Source organism: Mangifera indica, chromosome 11 (genome assembly GCF_011075055.1).
Source record: "Mangifera indica cultivar Alphonso chromosome 11, CATAS_Mindica_2.1, whole genome shotgun sequence".
Taxonomy (NCBI): Eukaryota; Viridiplantae; Streptophyta; class Magnoliopsida; order Sapindales; family Anacardiaceae; genus Mangifera; species Mangifera indica.
The window spans coordinates 15,127,983-15,144,516 of record NC_058147.1 but is presented as its reverse complement, the minus strand read 5'-3'; the positions used below and the strand labels follow the sequence as shown (position 1 = coordinate 15,144,516).

At 32.9% G+C, this 16,534-nt stretch overlaps 1 protein-coding gene and 1 long non-coding RNA gene across 3 annotated transcripts; one reads left to right on the top strand and one right to left on the bottom strand.

Moving 5' to 3' along the window:
* The first annotated feature begins 2,165 nt into the window (after window positions 1–2,165).
* LOC123230139 lies at window positions 2,166–5,176 on the top strand. Of its 2 annotated transcripts, XR_006505017.1 has the most exons (3): window positions 2,166–2,261; window positions 4,243–4,926; window positions 5,031–5,176. It is a non-coding gene; the product is annotated as an uncharacterized LOC123230139 (long non-coding RNA). The 2 variants fall into 2 exon arrangements; XR_006505018.1 differs by lacking the exon at window positions 2,166–2,261 and having other exon boundaries at window positions 4,096–4,926.
* Window positions 5,177–8,859: 3,683 nt separating this feature from the next.
* On the bottom strand, window positions 8,860–10,183 carry LOC123230104. Its single transcript, XM_044656224.1, has 2 exons — window positions 9,895–10,183; window positions 8,860–9,303 (listed from the first exon to the last, which is right to left on the bottom strand). The coding sequence occupies exons 1-2, from the start codon at window positions 10,091–10,093 to the stop codon at window positions 9,098–9,100; spliced, it is 405 nt and encodes a 134-aa protein (XP_044512159.1). The 5' UTR covers window positions 10,094–10,183; the 3' UTR covers window positions 8,860–9,097.
* Window positions 10,184–16,534: the final 6,351 nt, after the last annotated feature.

The following is a 16,534-nucleotide window of genomic DNA, read 5'->3' as shown; positions in this document are numbered from 1 at the left end:
AAGTTCTCAAACTCTCTTGTATTTTTTTAAATATAATTTTATGTGAGGTTTCTTCTACTTAAGTTTTTTAGTAATAAAATATGAGACTAGTAATGCATAAAAGTTTAATTCTAGAATTTGAATATAAGATCAGAACTTGACTTTTGAAATTTAATTGAGTCTTTATGTGTATATTTTTGAAACAAATGAACCTTAAAATGATAATCCGTATATTATGGTATTAATTATGCCTTTTTATGTAATAATAGGATTATTTGTAATTTTAAAAAACTTGAAGGGTGTCGAGCCGTCAACGGGTAACTTACAATAAAACATGCGAAGAAACAGCAGGAACCCAGGCTAGGAAGGTGTCGCCCAGGAGTGTCGAAGGGATTAGGTTGGTCTGAGGCACGGCACGGGATGGTAGAGTGTCCAAAATATTAAAATAAATAAATAAATAAAATAATAATTATAAATAAAAATTTTATATTTGAAAAAATGAATTGACCTCCATGGATCAATATTACATATGTGAGATAACTAAAATTTAAATTAAATTAGAATATGATATTAAACTTTTATTTATAGTGAATAAATGAAGTGATTGTATTTATTTAGATAAAAAACACTTTTGTAAAAGTATAAAGTGTAAAAATATAAGTATAAAAATATCCCATGTCTAAAAGAATATAATTATCTACTCCTTTCATTCACTATAAATAAATGTTAAACAAAATATAAATTTCAATCAAACTAAAGTTTTAAATCTCACATTAGTAAAATTAGTTACGAGCACTCAATTCATTTATTATAAATAAATTTATTTTTTTTCTAATCCTAATTCAATTTTTTAATATGTTTTTTTAAATAGAAAATATAATTTAAAAAATTATCTAATAAAGAAATTATTTTTATTAAAATTAACGAATTGGCCTAGTAAACACTCGTTGATCGATTTGTTAAGGCTCTGACGCAATATGACTCTATATATGTTATTATGTCACAGGCCTAATAATTTTTGTCTGTCAGCCTGACATGAAGACCCGCTACTGCATGACTTGGAGGCTTAGGACGTTGCGCCAAAACCGGCCCGGCTTGACACTACCCACCGCCGTGTCTAGACTTTCGTTTGATGAGATGACCAGAAAATCCAGGGAAAGTTACTAGAAGGTGTTTATATATTTTATCCCGAAGGGTCAAAGCTAAAGCCTACTTTTCTCTCGCTTCCGCTTCCTCTTCTTCTTCCCATATGTGTCAGTCGATTATCTGTAGAATCTCTCATCATCAAACTTGATGGCTTCTTCTTCTTTAACGACTCAATTTAAGCATGATGTTTACCTTAGTATTAGGGGTGGAGATATCAGCGAAAATTTTATTAGTCATCTCATTGCAGCTTTATGTCGCAAGAAGATTAGGACTTTCATCGATGACGAACTTGTTTGTGGAGGAGAAATTTCGCCATCTCTTCTGCGTGCTATTAAAGAAATAAAGATATCAGTTGCCGTTTTGTCGGATAACTACGCTTCTTCTAGATGGTTACCTGAAAAGAGCTTGCAAAGATTCTTGAATGCCGACGTTTGTGCAGCCAGATGGTAATACCAGTTTACTATCAGGTAGATCGAGTAGATATAAGGAATCTGACTGGGAGGTTTGGGTATGAATTTGCTAAGCTTGAAGAACTTCGTAAGGAGAAGTCAGAGATATATTAGTGAGATGGAGAGATGGTTTGAGAGAAGCAGCAAATATTTCTGGCTTTGATATTAGGTGAAACTTGTGTTAACTTCTTACATAATACTTTCACTTGATGCTTATTTTGTTTTTGTCGAGTTATATATATATATATATATATATATGTATATTATTATATTCAACTTTTGAAGATTTTATGAACAAGTTCCACTGCAAGCAGATCAATATTTTAGAAGCAAATTTATTAAATTGAAGACTATTCGTTCTACTTAATCATTGGGGTCAGGAATACTTGAGGCTGTTTATTGTATTGTTAAAGATATGACCTATCAAATATAATTTTGTAATTACTTTTGGTCAATAACGTTGAAAATAAAATTTATTAGGGAATGTTTTCGTGTCTATTGGAAAATATATATATATATATAAGAATTATGTTGTCTTTGTGATCTACCTAATACTCACTTTTTTAATTATTGATAGGCCCGAGTCCCGACTTGTAGAGGAAATCTTTCAAGTCATTATGAAGAAAATTAAAATTTGCAAGAAAATTAATTCTTACTCACCAGCGCGCCGTATCAACTACGATTCTGGTAAGTTATCATACAATCTTCATATTCTTCTTCAATCTTCGATTTGACGTCTCAAGACTAAAATTCTTGTGCAATGATCAAAGATGATGTGCGAATACTTTAAAAAAATTCAGGCATTGAGGTTTTTTTTTTTTTTTTTTTAATTTTTTATAATGAGAGTGTTTTTGGGTGTTTGAATGGCAAGACTCTGGGAGTGAAGCTGTTGGTTTAGCTGTGAGTTATTGGCAAAAGCAAAGATGAACTTAGCAATGCTGCGTTGCTTGTTGATAATCTAACATTAGTTTTCATTTATGTTCATAGTTAACTGTAGGATCATCTGTGGTGTCGTCTGTAGCATTGAGTGTTGAAAAACTGGATATTTAGAGTTCTATATTGAATGCTATGTAATTTTGCCTTGTAAAATTAGGATGATTGAGGATGTGGTAAATTGGCTCTTTGATTGATGCAAGTGCGCCTATTATATGTAATAATTTTATAAAAAATAAATATTTATAAAAACCCCTATATTCTTAATATTTATGTGCTTCCCCATGTTTCCGTTTCCTACATTTTTGAGAAATGCGTTTGTGCATTTTTGCTTCCACGTTTTGATGCTTTCGTGTTTCCGTTTCGGTGCTACATAGATTATGAGAAATTTTAGTAATTTCTTTGATTAATTAATTGAGAAAGATGCTCTTAATTATAGTTTTATTGCTTTATATGTTATATGTAGCCTTAATCTCTGAATCTGAATCATAGGGTTGGTTGGTGGTTTCTCTGTGTTTTTCCTTGTCATGGAGGCAATATCAGTGGTGTTGGATGTATATGGAAAAAGCAAAAAGAGTTTTCTTCTTATTGCATTTGTCTTGTCAGCCTTCGGTTTTTTGGTGATTGATAAGTTGCAAAGGGTTTACTAGCATAGCGACCTCGGAAGAGGCATAGACATAAGACTCCTCAAGAAGTAATGCATTGAGCTTTTCCTTTCAAGGGCAGTCTTGAGCGTGATAAGGCCCATTGCATATGAAGCACCCTTGCATACTCTTTGATGACTCCCCGGTCATAGAAGCGGCCTTCTAGTCAGCCTTTGGTTTGCTCTTACCTTCGTTGCTCCCTTGTGCCTTCTTGTTTTTCCCCTTTTTCTAGTTGTTCTTATATTCTTTGGTCTTGCCTTTATTTATCCCAGCCAAAGGATCATGTCCAACCTTGAAATCTAGCAGACCGTTTGCTGCAGCCATGGCACTTTACAAATCCTGCTAATTCGTCTTCACAGGTTGCATTCGCCGCTATAGCTTCACATCCTTGGATAAGTACATAGTCATTATGGATATCTTTTCCACGTCGGAGATATGGATTGCCTCAAAGTATTGTTCCATATGCCAAATAAAGTTTCTAACTCATTGGCATTCTGAATGCCATCGAAAAGTTTAGGCTCCGGTATTTTGACACCACAGTTTTCCCTATCTGGGCATTTCTCCATTCCCTTGATTGCCTTTCTTAGGACAGTCAGTTCAAGGTGAAAATCATAGTTTTTCCGTCGCAAGACATCTATGTCTTCCACTAGTGAGCGCCTAATCCCACCCATCTCATGTTCCAACTATGCTAGGCATTCAAATACATCTTGGCTCTCGTCCTAAGGATTGAGAGGAAGTTCCCAACAAGGACTCTAGTTTTGACACGATTCAGTGAGGGTGGCACCGCCACCTGCCATCACCGATGCTCAGGTCCCCGTTACTTATGCACTCTGACACCAATTGTCACTGGGCACATCCCTTTTCTAATAAAATTATCTTAAAATACCCTATAGATTGAGGACAAGTGTCCCAAGACTAACATATTCTTTCAAATTATGGCTTCTCCTGCTGCTAATTTGTCTAACTCATCATTTTACTTCCTTAATAAAAAGCTTCTGAAGTCCTTAATAAAGTCTATCTTCATGTAGCAATTGAATTATTTATTATGTTCCATAGTTGTTTCATGCTATCTGTGTTTTTTTATTTTCCAGACTTGCGAGATTGTTGAGGGACAGCAATATATGAAAAGGTTGAATGAGAGGCAAATTATGACTCTCTTGAAAGTTACATGCCAAAGACCTAAGGATCGGGAAAATGACTTATGCAGGTATTGTGATAATATAAAATTCCCCTTTTGTAGAACACAAGTGTCGTAAATGAAAATTTTACTAGGTAAGGCAAGCTTTGGAATCTTTGAGCTAAAATTTAATCACTAGAGAGTTGTAAAAACTTCTTTACCTTTTCGGTTGTCTTTCTTCCAACTATATTAAATATAACTGAATGCCTATAACCTGTAGGTTTGAGAAATTCTCTGTTGCATTTATACCAGATAAGATATGGTATTAAATTGAAGACTAAATCTGCTGTACTCTGAAATCATTGGAATATTAACATTTACCTTACGATGTTAAGCCTCTAATTGTGGTTGCATTCTTTGAAATTAAGGAATTTTAGGACTTCACAAGTTCTTAACAAGATTCTTTTTTCTGGATATCATATGGAATACAGTGTTCCGGTCTTGGATTTTGAAATAACATTATTCCTTGCAATGTTTTGTGACTAAGCATACAATTCAGCAAATTGCTTATGATCAAGACCGTCATGCAAAGGAGTTTGGTACCAAAATTAGTGAAAAGTCAGCTTCTGTTGAGGCATGGATCCTTTCTGCTCCTTTGGTAATCCAACCTTTTTATATTATCTGTGAGTAGTTTAGATAAGCCAATAAATTGAAATTTTTGTGGTTTGGTTTTCTTTGAATTTGTTTATTCACAATTTGTAGGGACTTGAAGATAAAGTCAAGCATCAAACACTTAGTATTGGTCAGGCATAATACATGGATTGTTATGCTATTTGTAACAATTTTCTAATTTTGATTATAAAAAGAGATTATCATAATAGGAAATTTATAGATTTTGATTATGGAGACTTTAAGATCATTGAAATTATTATATGTTAATTATCATATGTTGAGAATCAAATTTTTTTTTTAATCAATCTTTCACTTCCAATGATGATGAAACTTTTATTGCTATTTTAATGATTGGTAAATATAGTAATTATGTCAAAAATATTCATTATTGATAGTATGTTTAATGACTAGTAAATATAATTATAACAACAGAAATATTTATTGTTATTATTTTTAATAATAAAAAACATTTGTTTTAGTGACGAAAATAGTCAAAGTTATTACTATTTTTATTGATAGGATTTACATCTTTCGTTATGTATATTAACAATGAGATTTTTTTTTTTATCATTAATACTTATAATAGCGAAAGCTATAATAACGAACAACAATAAAATATTTTTGTTATCAAAACTCTTTAACAATAAGAAATAAATTTAATAACTATTTTTCCTCTTGTTAAATTTTTTTTTTTTTTAGTACATCATCTTTCCCTCTCTCTATTACATATGTTATCAACCCCACCACTCTCTCTTTGTTGCAATTTTGTGCTACCATTCATGACAACTTTCACTTAGTGAAGGAGTCATCAATGATAAAACAGATTGTAACAAAAAAAAGTGTGGTAGGGATCAAAGCTTGTGACAACAATGAGATCATGGTAAAGGTGATGGAGCGGCACCAACAATTTAGATTTCCAAAGAATTATAGGGTTTTATTTGTTATCTTTCAAGTCTGTTGAATGACTAAACTATAATGTTTAAAATGTTTAGGTTTGGTTTGCAAAAGAATCTTTTAAAAAATTATTGTTAGTGAAATTATTATTTTTCTCTTACATTATTAATTTTTCTTCTTAAAAAGAGTTTTATTTTTTGTGAGAAAGTGTTATTTATCCCATCAAGAGGTGCAAAAAATTTTTAGGTAAAACCTTGGGTGGAAAAAATAATTTAGTCTATTTCATGACAAATGAGAAATGCTCAACACTTTGATTTTTATAATGGAGCAGCAACTAGCAAGTGTATTCTTCCAAGTTAAGTCCTCCGTTATTGGAAACTAGACTCTCAAGGGTTATGAAGGAGTGTATGGGTGTGCATGGTTTGATTTGTGTGAGATTTGAAAGCTTTTTTAAAGTAAAATTAAAAAAATGATTTAAAATTTTTTTAAATCAAGCTAAACTATTTTAGATTTTTAACCAAACCAAACAACAAAAATGCGATTTGATTTTATTTAAATTACGGTTTGAACTATAGTTATTAGTATCATATAATATATAATACGTATTATATGATACGATACATGTGAAAAACAATACATATTATAAGGTTTACTTAGAATTTTATGATAAATTTCACTTTTTAAACAATATATATATATATTAGAAAATCTAAGTAAAAGAACTAAACTGGGCAACTAATTAGACTACATACAAATTTTCTTGAAACCAAAACATAGAATTTCAAACTGTTATCATACTGATAAGCAAAATTAACAAAATCATCATTTTAAAACAGAAAATGATAATCATAACATAAAACGTCTAATAACTAATAAAAAAACTCCTAACATTAATCTAAGAAACAATTAAATTAACACGTGTGCACATTTTCTTGAAATCAAAACATAGAAGTCCAAAGTTTTTGTTTTAAAAAAAATATTACTCATTTTGTTAAAAAGAAAATATACGCAGATTAATATAATAAAATCCAAAAAATCCGAACAAGAAATAATCAATTAAAAAATCCAAAAACAACTAAACTCAGTTAAAGATGACAATTTGAGCTCGACTTTAGGGATTTCGACCCTAATGAGGAGAAGATTCTTCAATAAAAACGTTGAAAGAAATGGGGATGAGGATAAAAAAAAATCTCCGTAATTAGAGACAGGTCAAGGATGAAGGTACATGTATTCTCTCCCCGCCCCACCTCCATCTCTGTCTCTTTATATTAATATATTTATTTAAAATACTAATATATTTTTATAGTTTTAAATTAATCATGTTTTTCAAATTTTTTTAGATTTTTATTGTGTATATTAAAGTAGTTAATATATTATATTTGTGATATTTGAAATAGTGGGTAATTTTAATTTTTCTTAATTTTGTTACTTAATATATTTATATTATGTTTAGAAGGTATAAAAAAGAGATTTTTTTTGCAGGTACGGGAAGGGGATGTTTTCCTACAAAGATGAGGAGAGGATTTTTCTTTACGAGGAAAGGATGGGGAATCATTTTCATCCCCATAGCAGGGACGAGGATTGATATCCCCTACGGGGACGGGGGATAGGTATTGAGATCCCCTCCCCGCCCCTCCCTATTGCCATCCCTAAACTCAACAACACATGCAATTTTTCTTGAAACAAAAACATATAATTTCAATATATATATATATATATATATATATTTATTTATTTATTTAAAAAATATAATTTATAATTTAGTTTGATTTAAAAATCGTTCAAACTGTAACCCAAACTAAAAAAAGTGGTTCAAAAAATTTTTAATCTAAACCAAATCAAATTATAATTTTTTAATAATTCAGTTTAATTTTATAGTTTGAACGAAATTATATACTACCATAAAAAAGTGGATAATCTACCAGTGTTTTATTTTGATTCTGGCACCAGTGGAAAACAGTCCTAGACTATTAAAACCAATTAGTTACCTCCAAAAACCTTCCAATAGTCCCAAGGCACATGTAATAGGTCTTTGCATCAAGCTGACCTATAAAATTTTGAAGGCCTAAGGCCAACCCTATATATATAAGGGTTGAACTGGCCTATTTATACAATTGTTTTAAATTTTAATTAAAATTTTTTAGTACAAATTATTTTTTAATTATTAAAATCGAAGATAGTACCTTAAATATTTTATTTATAATATCTCATTTGTGACAGAGGAATATTGTGGTTATATAATGAAAAATATTATAGTTTATAACTTATTATAAACAAATTAATTTATATACTGTATAATTATAAACATAAATAAAAAATATATATATCATACTATTATTATTTGCAAATTCAAATGGTTTTTGAAAAAGAGTTAATGAGAGAAAATAAGATTAAGAATATAATGAAAGAATTGAAATTGACAGATTGACAGATTTGTAAATAAAATTAGAAGTGAAAAAAATTTAGATTAGTTTATATAGAAGAATTTTTTTTTTTTTAAATAAAATAATTCAGTGTCTATTGAATTGTTGCCTATATATACAGCCCTTTGTTTCTACATATAATATAAATTTACATGAAACAAGACATAAAATCAATCTAATTAATAGGATCTTGCGTAGGTTATAAAATACTAAATTAAACATAGAGTTTATAGAAATACTTGCTTGAGTCATATATTTGAGTATGTAAAGCTCTTGAAATTTATATGTATTACAATGATCAATCTCTTGAAACCTCCCTAAATAATAATTTTTTATGAGTAAAGTTGTGTTAGAGTTTTAAAGAGAAAATCTAGTTAGTATATAATAGATTATTGAATCCCCCATCATAAGACCAATAAACCTTAAAACTCATATTAATGCCACCTAAATATATTGGTTTTTATCCTTATTAATCATATTTAGCTCATCCTTAAATTATTATTAAATTATTTAATTACTTGATTTTATTAAAACTAAATTATGATTAATCTTACCCACGTCAATATTCTAGTTGATTCTGTGTTTGACTCTAATACGAGTTCCCAGATTTTTTTATTTTTAATTACACACTTCAGATTAAAACATTACATACTTTTTTAATGAAATCTGAAAAACTTAAAACGAAACTTCATTGCACAGAATGGTTCTCACTTTCGATCATATCATACAACAATATAATATTCCTAGTAGTTATAACATCTAGTTCATCAGCTTATTTATAACAAGCCAGATTCAATGGCTGAGGGTAGTCCAGCAGTCCGATCAGATCCACCTTAATTTTTAGAAATGCACCGTATTTCTGCCTTTACATCCTTCTTGGCTGGATGAATTGGTTGTAGATGGTATTTTATCCAGATGCTCCAATGCTGAATCAATAGATGCTTTAAGCTTTTGAATTTCCTCATTGTTTTGGGTTAGTTGTCTCTTAAGCCTTTCAACCACACAACTAGGGATTGTCAGATCCCTTTGGGTGGCCGAATTATTGTCTGTAAAGAAGATATATAGTATTAATACACCAGTGTTGACAATACTTGGAGATCGATATATAAATATTTTGAAATAAATTTACTGAAACTTCAAGTAATTCAAAACATTTTATTTCAGTCTTATGAAGAACCCCAGCAAGCTGTGTATCACAATAATCATACTTCTCTATATATATAACAAGATGATATCGATTGCCATTGATTTTGAAAACCTACAATCTAATAATTTATTATTTTTTACTGAATTAATTTTGGGTAAATATGCTGATAAAATCGATATGTTTCTAATGTGTATATGTTCATATATTATATATGTTCCATTTTTTCCCTTCAATTGTACAAAACATATATATAATCAGGTAAAGGGTTTTTGGTTCTTCATATAGAAAAGCAACCAATTAATTGGGTATATTTAACAATAAAGATAACATTCTGAAAATCTTTAGAGTGTCGCCAAGGGGTCTTCCTTTGAAAGTATTATTATATGTTCTCTTAATTATTTCTCTAAGAATTCGTAAATGTGATATTAATCATTTTTATTCGCCTCTTTTAAATAATAAAAAGAAAAAAAGTTCAAAGTTTGATCCTGACCTTCTGACTCTGGTGGGCTACGTTGACAGCGAATTGGGATGAAGCTCGGACTCAGTCTCAGAGTAATACATGGAGACAGAAGAAGACGAGTGTTACGAGCATTTATTAAAGATAACAAAGAAGAAGAGAATTTAGCTGACGAAAGAGCTAAAGACGCCGAATCACCAACAACGGTGGCGAACTTGAGGACTTTGGCCATTGGAGCTGAGATTAGAGCTCGTTACTAAGAGAAAATGAATATCAGAAGGTACGACACTTCCTCTATAGATGAATATATAAATAGACTATATATTACAGCTTCCAAAAATCTTACTTTAAGGAAAAGGTCAAACGACTATTTTCCAATCTGAGTTTCGCTGAAATGGCAAAATTTTATTATTTAAGTTTTAAAAAAAAAAGGTAAGACATTTACTGGTCGTTCACTATCATACGGCGAAGGGAAATTATTAAAAATAGACAAAATTAAAGGGGTCAAAGCGAAATTATCCAAAAAATTTAGGTTTAAGCAAAAATGCCCATGTTTTGTGAAATAACGAAACTGCCCCCATATATAAAGTTAGCAAATTTTCACTGTACAACCGAGAGAAAATTCCAAAGCTTCCCACCTCCCACGGCAATCCCACGGCGAACGTCATTTTCGTCGATTTTCTTTCGTTCCGGCAACCGAAAATGGCAAATAAGGTTAGTACATCTCCTGTAATCTTCTTTGGATCAAGTTATTGCTGATATTTTTGAGATTTGATTGAGAATTTTGGGTTTGAAATTTTAGGGTTTACGGTTTGAACAATACTTAAAATGTTTCGATTTTTGGTTGTTTTCGTTGAATTGATTGAGGGGTTTTATGTTATACAATGTGTAGATTTGATTTATGTGAAAATCGGGGGTCAAAACGACAAAAAATTAGCCGAAAATGCTGCCGAATGGATCGGCTGTCTTGCCGTGGGAACAAAGTTTCCCACGGCAAACGATTTCTCCCACGGCAGCTGAATGGACAATAGGTTTTTGGGGGGGTGAACTGGCTTTTTTAAAACATTGGGGTGTTGGGGAAATCCATAGCCCACGTCGGGTTTTTATGAAATTTCGCAGGTTGTCGTGGGAAAAGCACAATTACGAAACTGCCCCCCTTTATAAACACAGCAACTTCCCACGGCAAGTAGCGTTTTCACTGTGCATTTCCACGAAAATTGCAAAAGCTTTCCACCTCCCACGTCAATCCCACGGCGAAGGTCATTTCCGTCGATTTTGAAGCTTCCCGGCAACCGCAAATGGCAAAGAAGGTTAGTATATCTCTCGTAATCTTGTTTGGATCAAGTTATTGCTGAAATAATTGAGATTTGATTGAGAATTTTGGGTTTGAAATTTTAGGGTTTACGGTGTGAATAATGCTTAAAATGTTTCGAATTTTGGTTGTTTTGATTGAATTAATTGAGGGGTTTGATGTTATACAACGTCTAGCTTTGATGTATGTGAAAATCGGAGGTCAAAACGACCAAAATTTGGCCGAAAATAGCTGCCAAATGAATCGGCAGTCTGCCGTGGGAAACGCCGTTCCCACGGCAAGACGAATTTTCCCACGGCAGCAAATTTTGCATTCTTAGTTGAGGGGTAAAGTGGGTTTTTTAAAATGTTGGGAAGCCGGATGAAATTCGTTACAACATAGCGGTTTTTTTGAAAATTTGTCATGTAACAGTGGACCTTTTTAATTAAAGAATTTTCACGAGGGGTTAAATGGAGAGTTTTCTTATCTAGGGTTTCTGATCGTGTAGTTTTCGAATTTTATATCCGTTTTTTCTGTTTTAGGTTTTTCTATATGTATTTTTCAAATTTTAAATTCGAGTTTTCAAATTTTGGTGCTTTTTGACACAACTTACGATGTAACGACGTAATTTCAACTTAATATTTCGATTTTTTGTTTATAGGATATATCGATTCGTTTTTTCAATTTTTCAAATGATTTTTCGGTTAGCGACATTCATAGGTATTTCAACTGATAGAGTTCGAATTTCAGTTCCGTTTTTTCGAATTTCACAATTTCAGGATATACCGATTCGTATTTTGAAGATTTCCGATCGATTTTTCGATTATCGTCACTTTAAGGTATTTCAACGTATAGAATTCGAATTTCAACTCCGTTTTTTCGAATTTCACCATTTCAGGATATATCGAATCGTATTTTCAACATCTCCGAATGATTTTTCAATTATCGTCACTTTAAGGTATTTCAGCGTATAGAATTCGAATTTCAGTTCCGTTTTTTCTAATTTCACCATTTTAGGATATATCGATTCGTATTTTCACGATTTTTGAATGATTTCCCGCGTATCGTCACTTTAAGGTATTTCAACGTATAGAATTCAAATTTCAGTCCCGTTTTTTCTAATTTCACCATTTTAGGATATATCGATTCGTATTTTCAAGATTTCTGAACCATTTTTCGATTATCGTCACTTTAAGGTATTTCAACGTATAGAATTCGAATTTCAGTTCCGTTTTTCTGAATTTCACTATTTTAGGATATATCGATTCGTATTTTTACGAGTTCCGAACGATTTTCCAATTATCGTCACTTTAAGGTATTTCAACGTATAGAATTCGAATTTCAACTCCGTTTTTTCGAATTTCATCATTTCAGGATATATCAAATCGTATTTTCAAGATCTCCGAATGATTTTTCAATTATCGTCACTTTAAGGTATTTCAGCGTATAGAATTCGAATTTCAGTTCCGTTTTTTCTAATTTCACCATTTTATAATATATCGATTCGTATTTTCACGATTTTTGAATGATTTTCCGAGTATTGTCACTTTAAGGTATTTCAACGTATAAAATTCGAATTTCAGTCCCGTTTTTTCTAATTTCACCATTTTAGGATATATCGATTCGTATTTTCAAGATCTCTGAACGATTTTTTGATTATCGTCACTTTAAGGTATTTCAACGTATAGAATTCGAATTTCAGTTCTGTTTTTTCGAATTTAACCATTTTAGGATATATCGATTCATATTTTCAAGATTCTCGAACGATTTTCTGATTATCGTCACTTTAAGGTATTTCAACGTATAGAATTTGAATTTCAGTTCTGTTTTTTTGAATTTCACCATTTTAGGATATATCGATTCGTATTTTCAAGATTTTCGAACCATTTTTTGATTATCGTCACTTTAAGGTATTTCAACGTATAGAATTCGAATTTCAGTTTCGTTTTTTTGAATTTAACCATTTTAGGATATATCGATTCGTATTTTCAAGATTTTCGAACCATTTTCTGATTATCGTCACTTTAAGGTATTTCAATCTATAAAATTTGAATTTCAGTTTCGTTTTTCCTATTTTTCGTCATTTTAGGATAACTTTTTCGATTGTTAACATTCTACGGAAGTTGAACGTATAGAACTCGAATTTCAGTTCTTATTTGTTAAGTTTTGTCATTTCCTTTTTGATTATTTGGAATTTCTCATCTTTTTATGTTTTTTTCACTAATACATTTGTTTACATATTTATTTTTATGAATGTCTAACAAATTTTACGTGATTGTTACAGGATATTTCTCGCAAAAGAAGACGGATTGACAGCTAGCTGTGCATTCTCGACGTGTAAAAATGCATGAACCAATATCTCGTGCACAGCGTACTGCATTATCCCGGATTTCTTCTACATTGACCCCTCATCAGCTGCGACTATTTGGGAGGACATGTTTCGGGTCCTTCCTTCGTTTACCCGAAACCAAATTCTATGGGATATTTGTTCATGCATTTTTACTCCGACAGTTACATCCACCCTTTGCCAGAGACGAGTTTTGGTTTAGGATTAGCGGGTTGATGTGAGGTTTAGCCCGTTTGAGTTTGCGTTGGTGACAGGGCTTTCGTTTAGCCACCGGACTGATGTTTCTTCATATATTCCTCACTCCTCCGGACATAGGATCAGATCTACGTACTTTCACGGTTGTCCGAAGGTGCAGTATCACGACATCGAGTGTGTTTTCTTGTCAAGGCCATGGGGGGATGACGATATTGACGCTGTCAAGCTCGCCTTGTTGTATATTCTACATATGGTTTTGTTGGGCAATGATCGACGAAAGAAGGTGTCCACGGAGTACTTACAGTTAGTTGATCATTTGGACGGGTTTAATTCTTACCCTTGGGGCGTCGTTGTATGGTAGATGACATACGATTCTATGTCACAGGCGAGTGAGAGAGTCTGTTCCAGACGGATGCAGGAAATCCGTAAATACGACCTTTACAGATTTCCTTTCGTATTTTAGGTAAGTTTTATATTATTATTTATATATATTAATTGACAAATATATAAATTGATTTATTTACATCGTAAATGATTATATTACAGTTTTGGATATACGAGACTCTAGAGACGTTACACGATTGGATTGACCTTGTCGATCTCTATTCGTCCCCCTGGATGTTGAGGTGGCGTACGCGAGACGTCCCTAGTTGGATTTATATAAGACGTATTTTCACTGGTGATCCGGTATGTACTAGTTAATTAATAAGTCGATTAATTCATTATATGTTACAATTATTTTGACTTATATATCTTCATCATTAGGAGGATGTCACATTCCCTCTTGAGCCATCATCGATCGAGGAGGGTTTACCGTGGTACGCTGAGATTCGTGAGTACACCGGTTTACCCGATGCTGATTCTTCCTCATCTTTTTCGATTTCGATCGCTACTAGAGACGGGGCTTCTCCATCCTCAGGCCCTTCAGATGTACCTGTCGAGACTTCTGAGACACATGAGGAGCCTATTCAGCATCCTATTATGGATCAGCCGATATGTTCCCCTGTTGTTCAGAGCCCACGGACAGACCATCCTGCAGTGGAGGACCACCCTAGAGTGGAGGACCATCCTGGACTGGAGGACGATTCTACCCATCATGCCATCGAGAGTCGTCCCCTATTCGTATCACCCAGTTTTTCCACATTAGATGCTACATTAGCGCATTGGGGTGCTACGATTTTACGTGAGATTCGAGTTTTCGCGATGATATCTCTTTCTAGATGACCCGATTACGTGATGATGTCTCTTCCCATATGACTCGATTAGAGGATCGTATGACTCGTTTGGAGGACATCGTCACGCATACATATCCAGCCTCCGTCGCTCAGGTTGTAAAACCACTTTTAATTTATTACTTATATAAAATGTCTACAGTGTTATTATTCTAACAACTATTATTACATTCGCACAGGAGAGGGACGAGGATATCCCACCGACATCCCCCGTTGATACCACAATACCATCCCGTCGCCCACACGAGGTTCGTATGATATTTCAAATTTATATTTATTGTTAAATGTCATTATTATATTATAGTATTGTTATATATAATATAACACTAATTAAGTTATTATTACTAATATCTTAGGGTAGTGGCCCGGAGGACGCGCCGGTTAGTCCTTCTGTTGCATCGATCGAGGGTTCTCCCCGAACACCTTCCCCAGAAATTTAGGTTAACTTTATTTTTAAATTGTCATTGATTGATCTGTCTTTTCAATTATATTATTTATTTAATGATGTTTTGATTGTTTTTCAGGACGAGCGATTATGGTTACTTGCTGATATCCCGAGCTCGACCAAAAAAATTGTGGATATTGGTTCACAGGAGGAGGACTTCCAGGAGGACGATTTTGAGGCCATCCCTATTGAGGTATATCAATCATACTTAGTATATAAATAGTTGTATATATTGGTCATTGAGATGTTCAAAATTTGTATTTTCTAGTCCGCCGAGGGAGCACGCGTGGTGGACTTGACCGTGCTTCAGGATTCTCCAGTTAAACCTCCTCCCGCATACTTGGAGAAAGTAAAATAAATCGATTAATGGTAATTGTTACGTAGGAAGAATGGCCAATTAATTATTTTTTTGGGATCATGCAGATGATTCGTACAACACGTGGCCAGATCATCCGAAAGGGTCCGCTGGTTCGCACCCCATATACAAATCCACTCAAAGGGAGGGTGAAACGGTAACCTACGGCCATTCCATCCTCTGCCTCTGAGCGTGAGGAATCTTTCCTCACGTGGTACACCAGCGCTGCGGCTTCCGACTCACATGATGTCTACTTCATCAGGTCAAAGTCAAAGGACAGCTTCTGGAGGCTTGTTGTAGAGTTGCGCGAGTGGTTGACCGATGATGTAAGTTGTCTATACTATATAATTTGATAAAAAGCTAGATATATTTATTAATAACTAACACGTGAACTTGTTTATACCATTTTAGCATGTGGATTCCTTTTTGGCTTTATTACGTCGGCAACAGGACGATCACCAGTCGACTATCTCACAGCGTTGGATGACTGCCCACACATTCTTTGGAGGCCATATTGAGATGGCTTGGAAGAGTTGGCAGACCACACCGATTGGAGAGTTTGAGTTTTTGAGGCTCTTCACGAGGATGGTCGATGCAGCGTACACCCTGGGATTGTTATACAAACCATGGGGGCTGGTCGATCAGGTATAGTTTATATATATTTCTATTACATTCAAGAACATAACGACAATAATAAGTAACTAAAATGTCTCATTGTTTATAGGTTTTCATCCCTATAAACTTCGAGAACGCACATTGGGTCACCGGAGTATATATTGTATGTATGTATGTATTTTATGATAATATA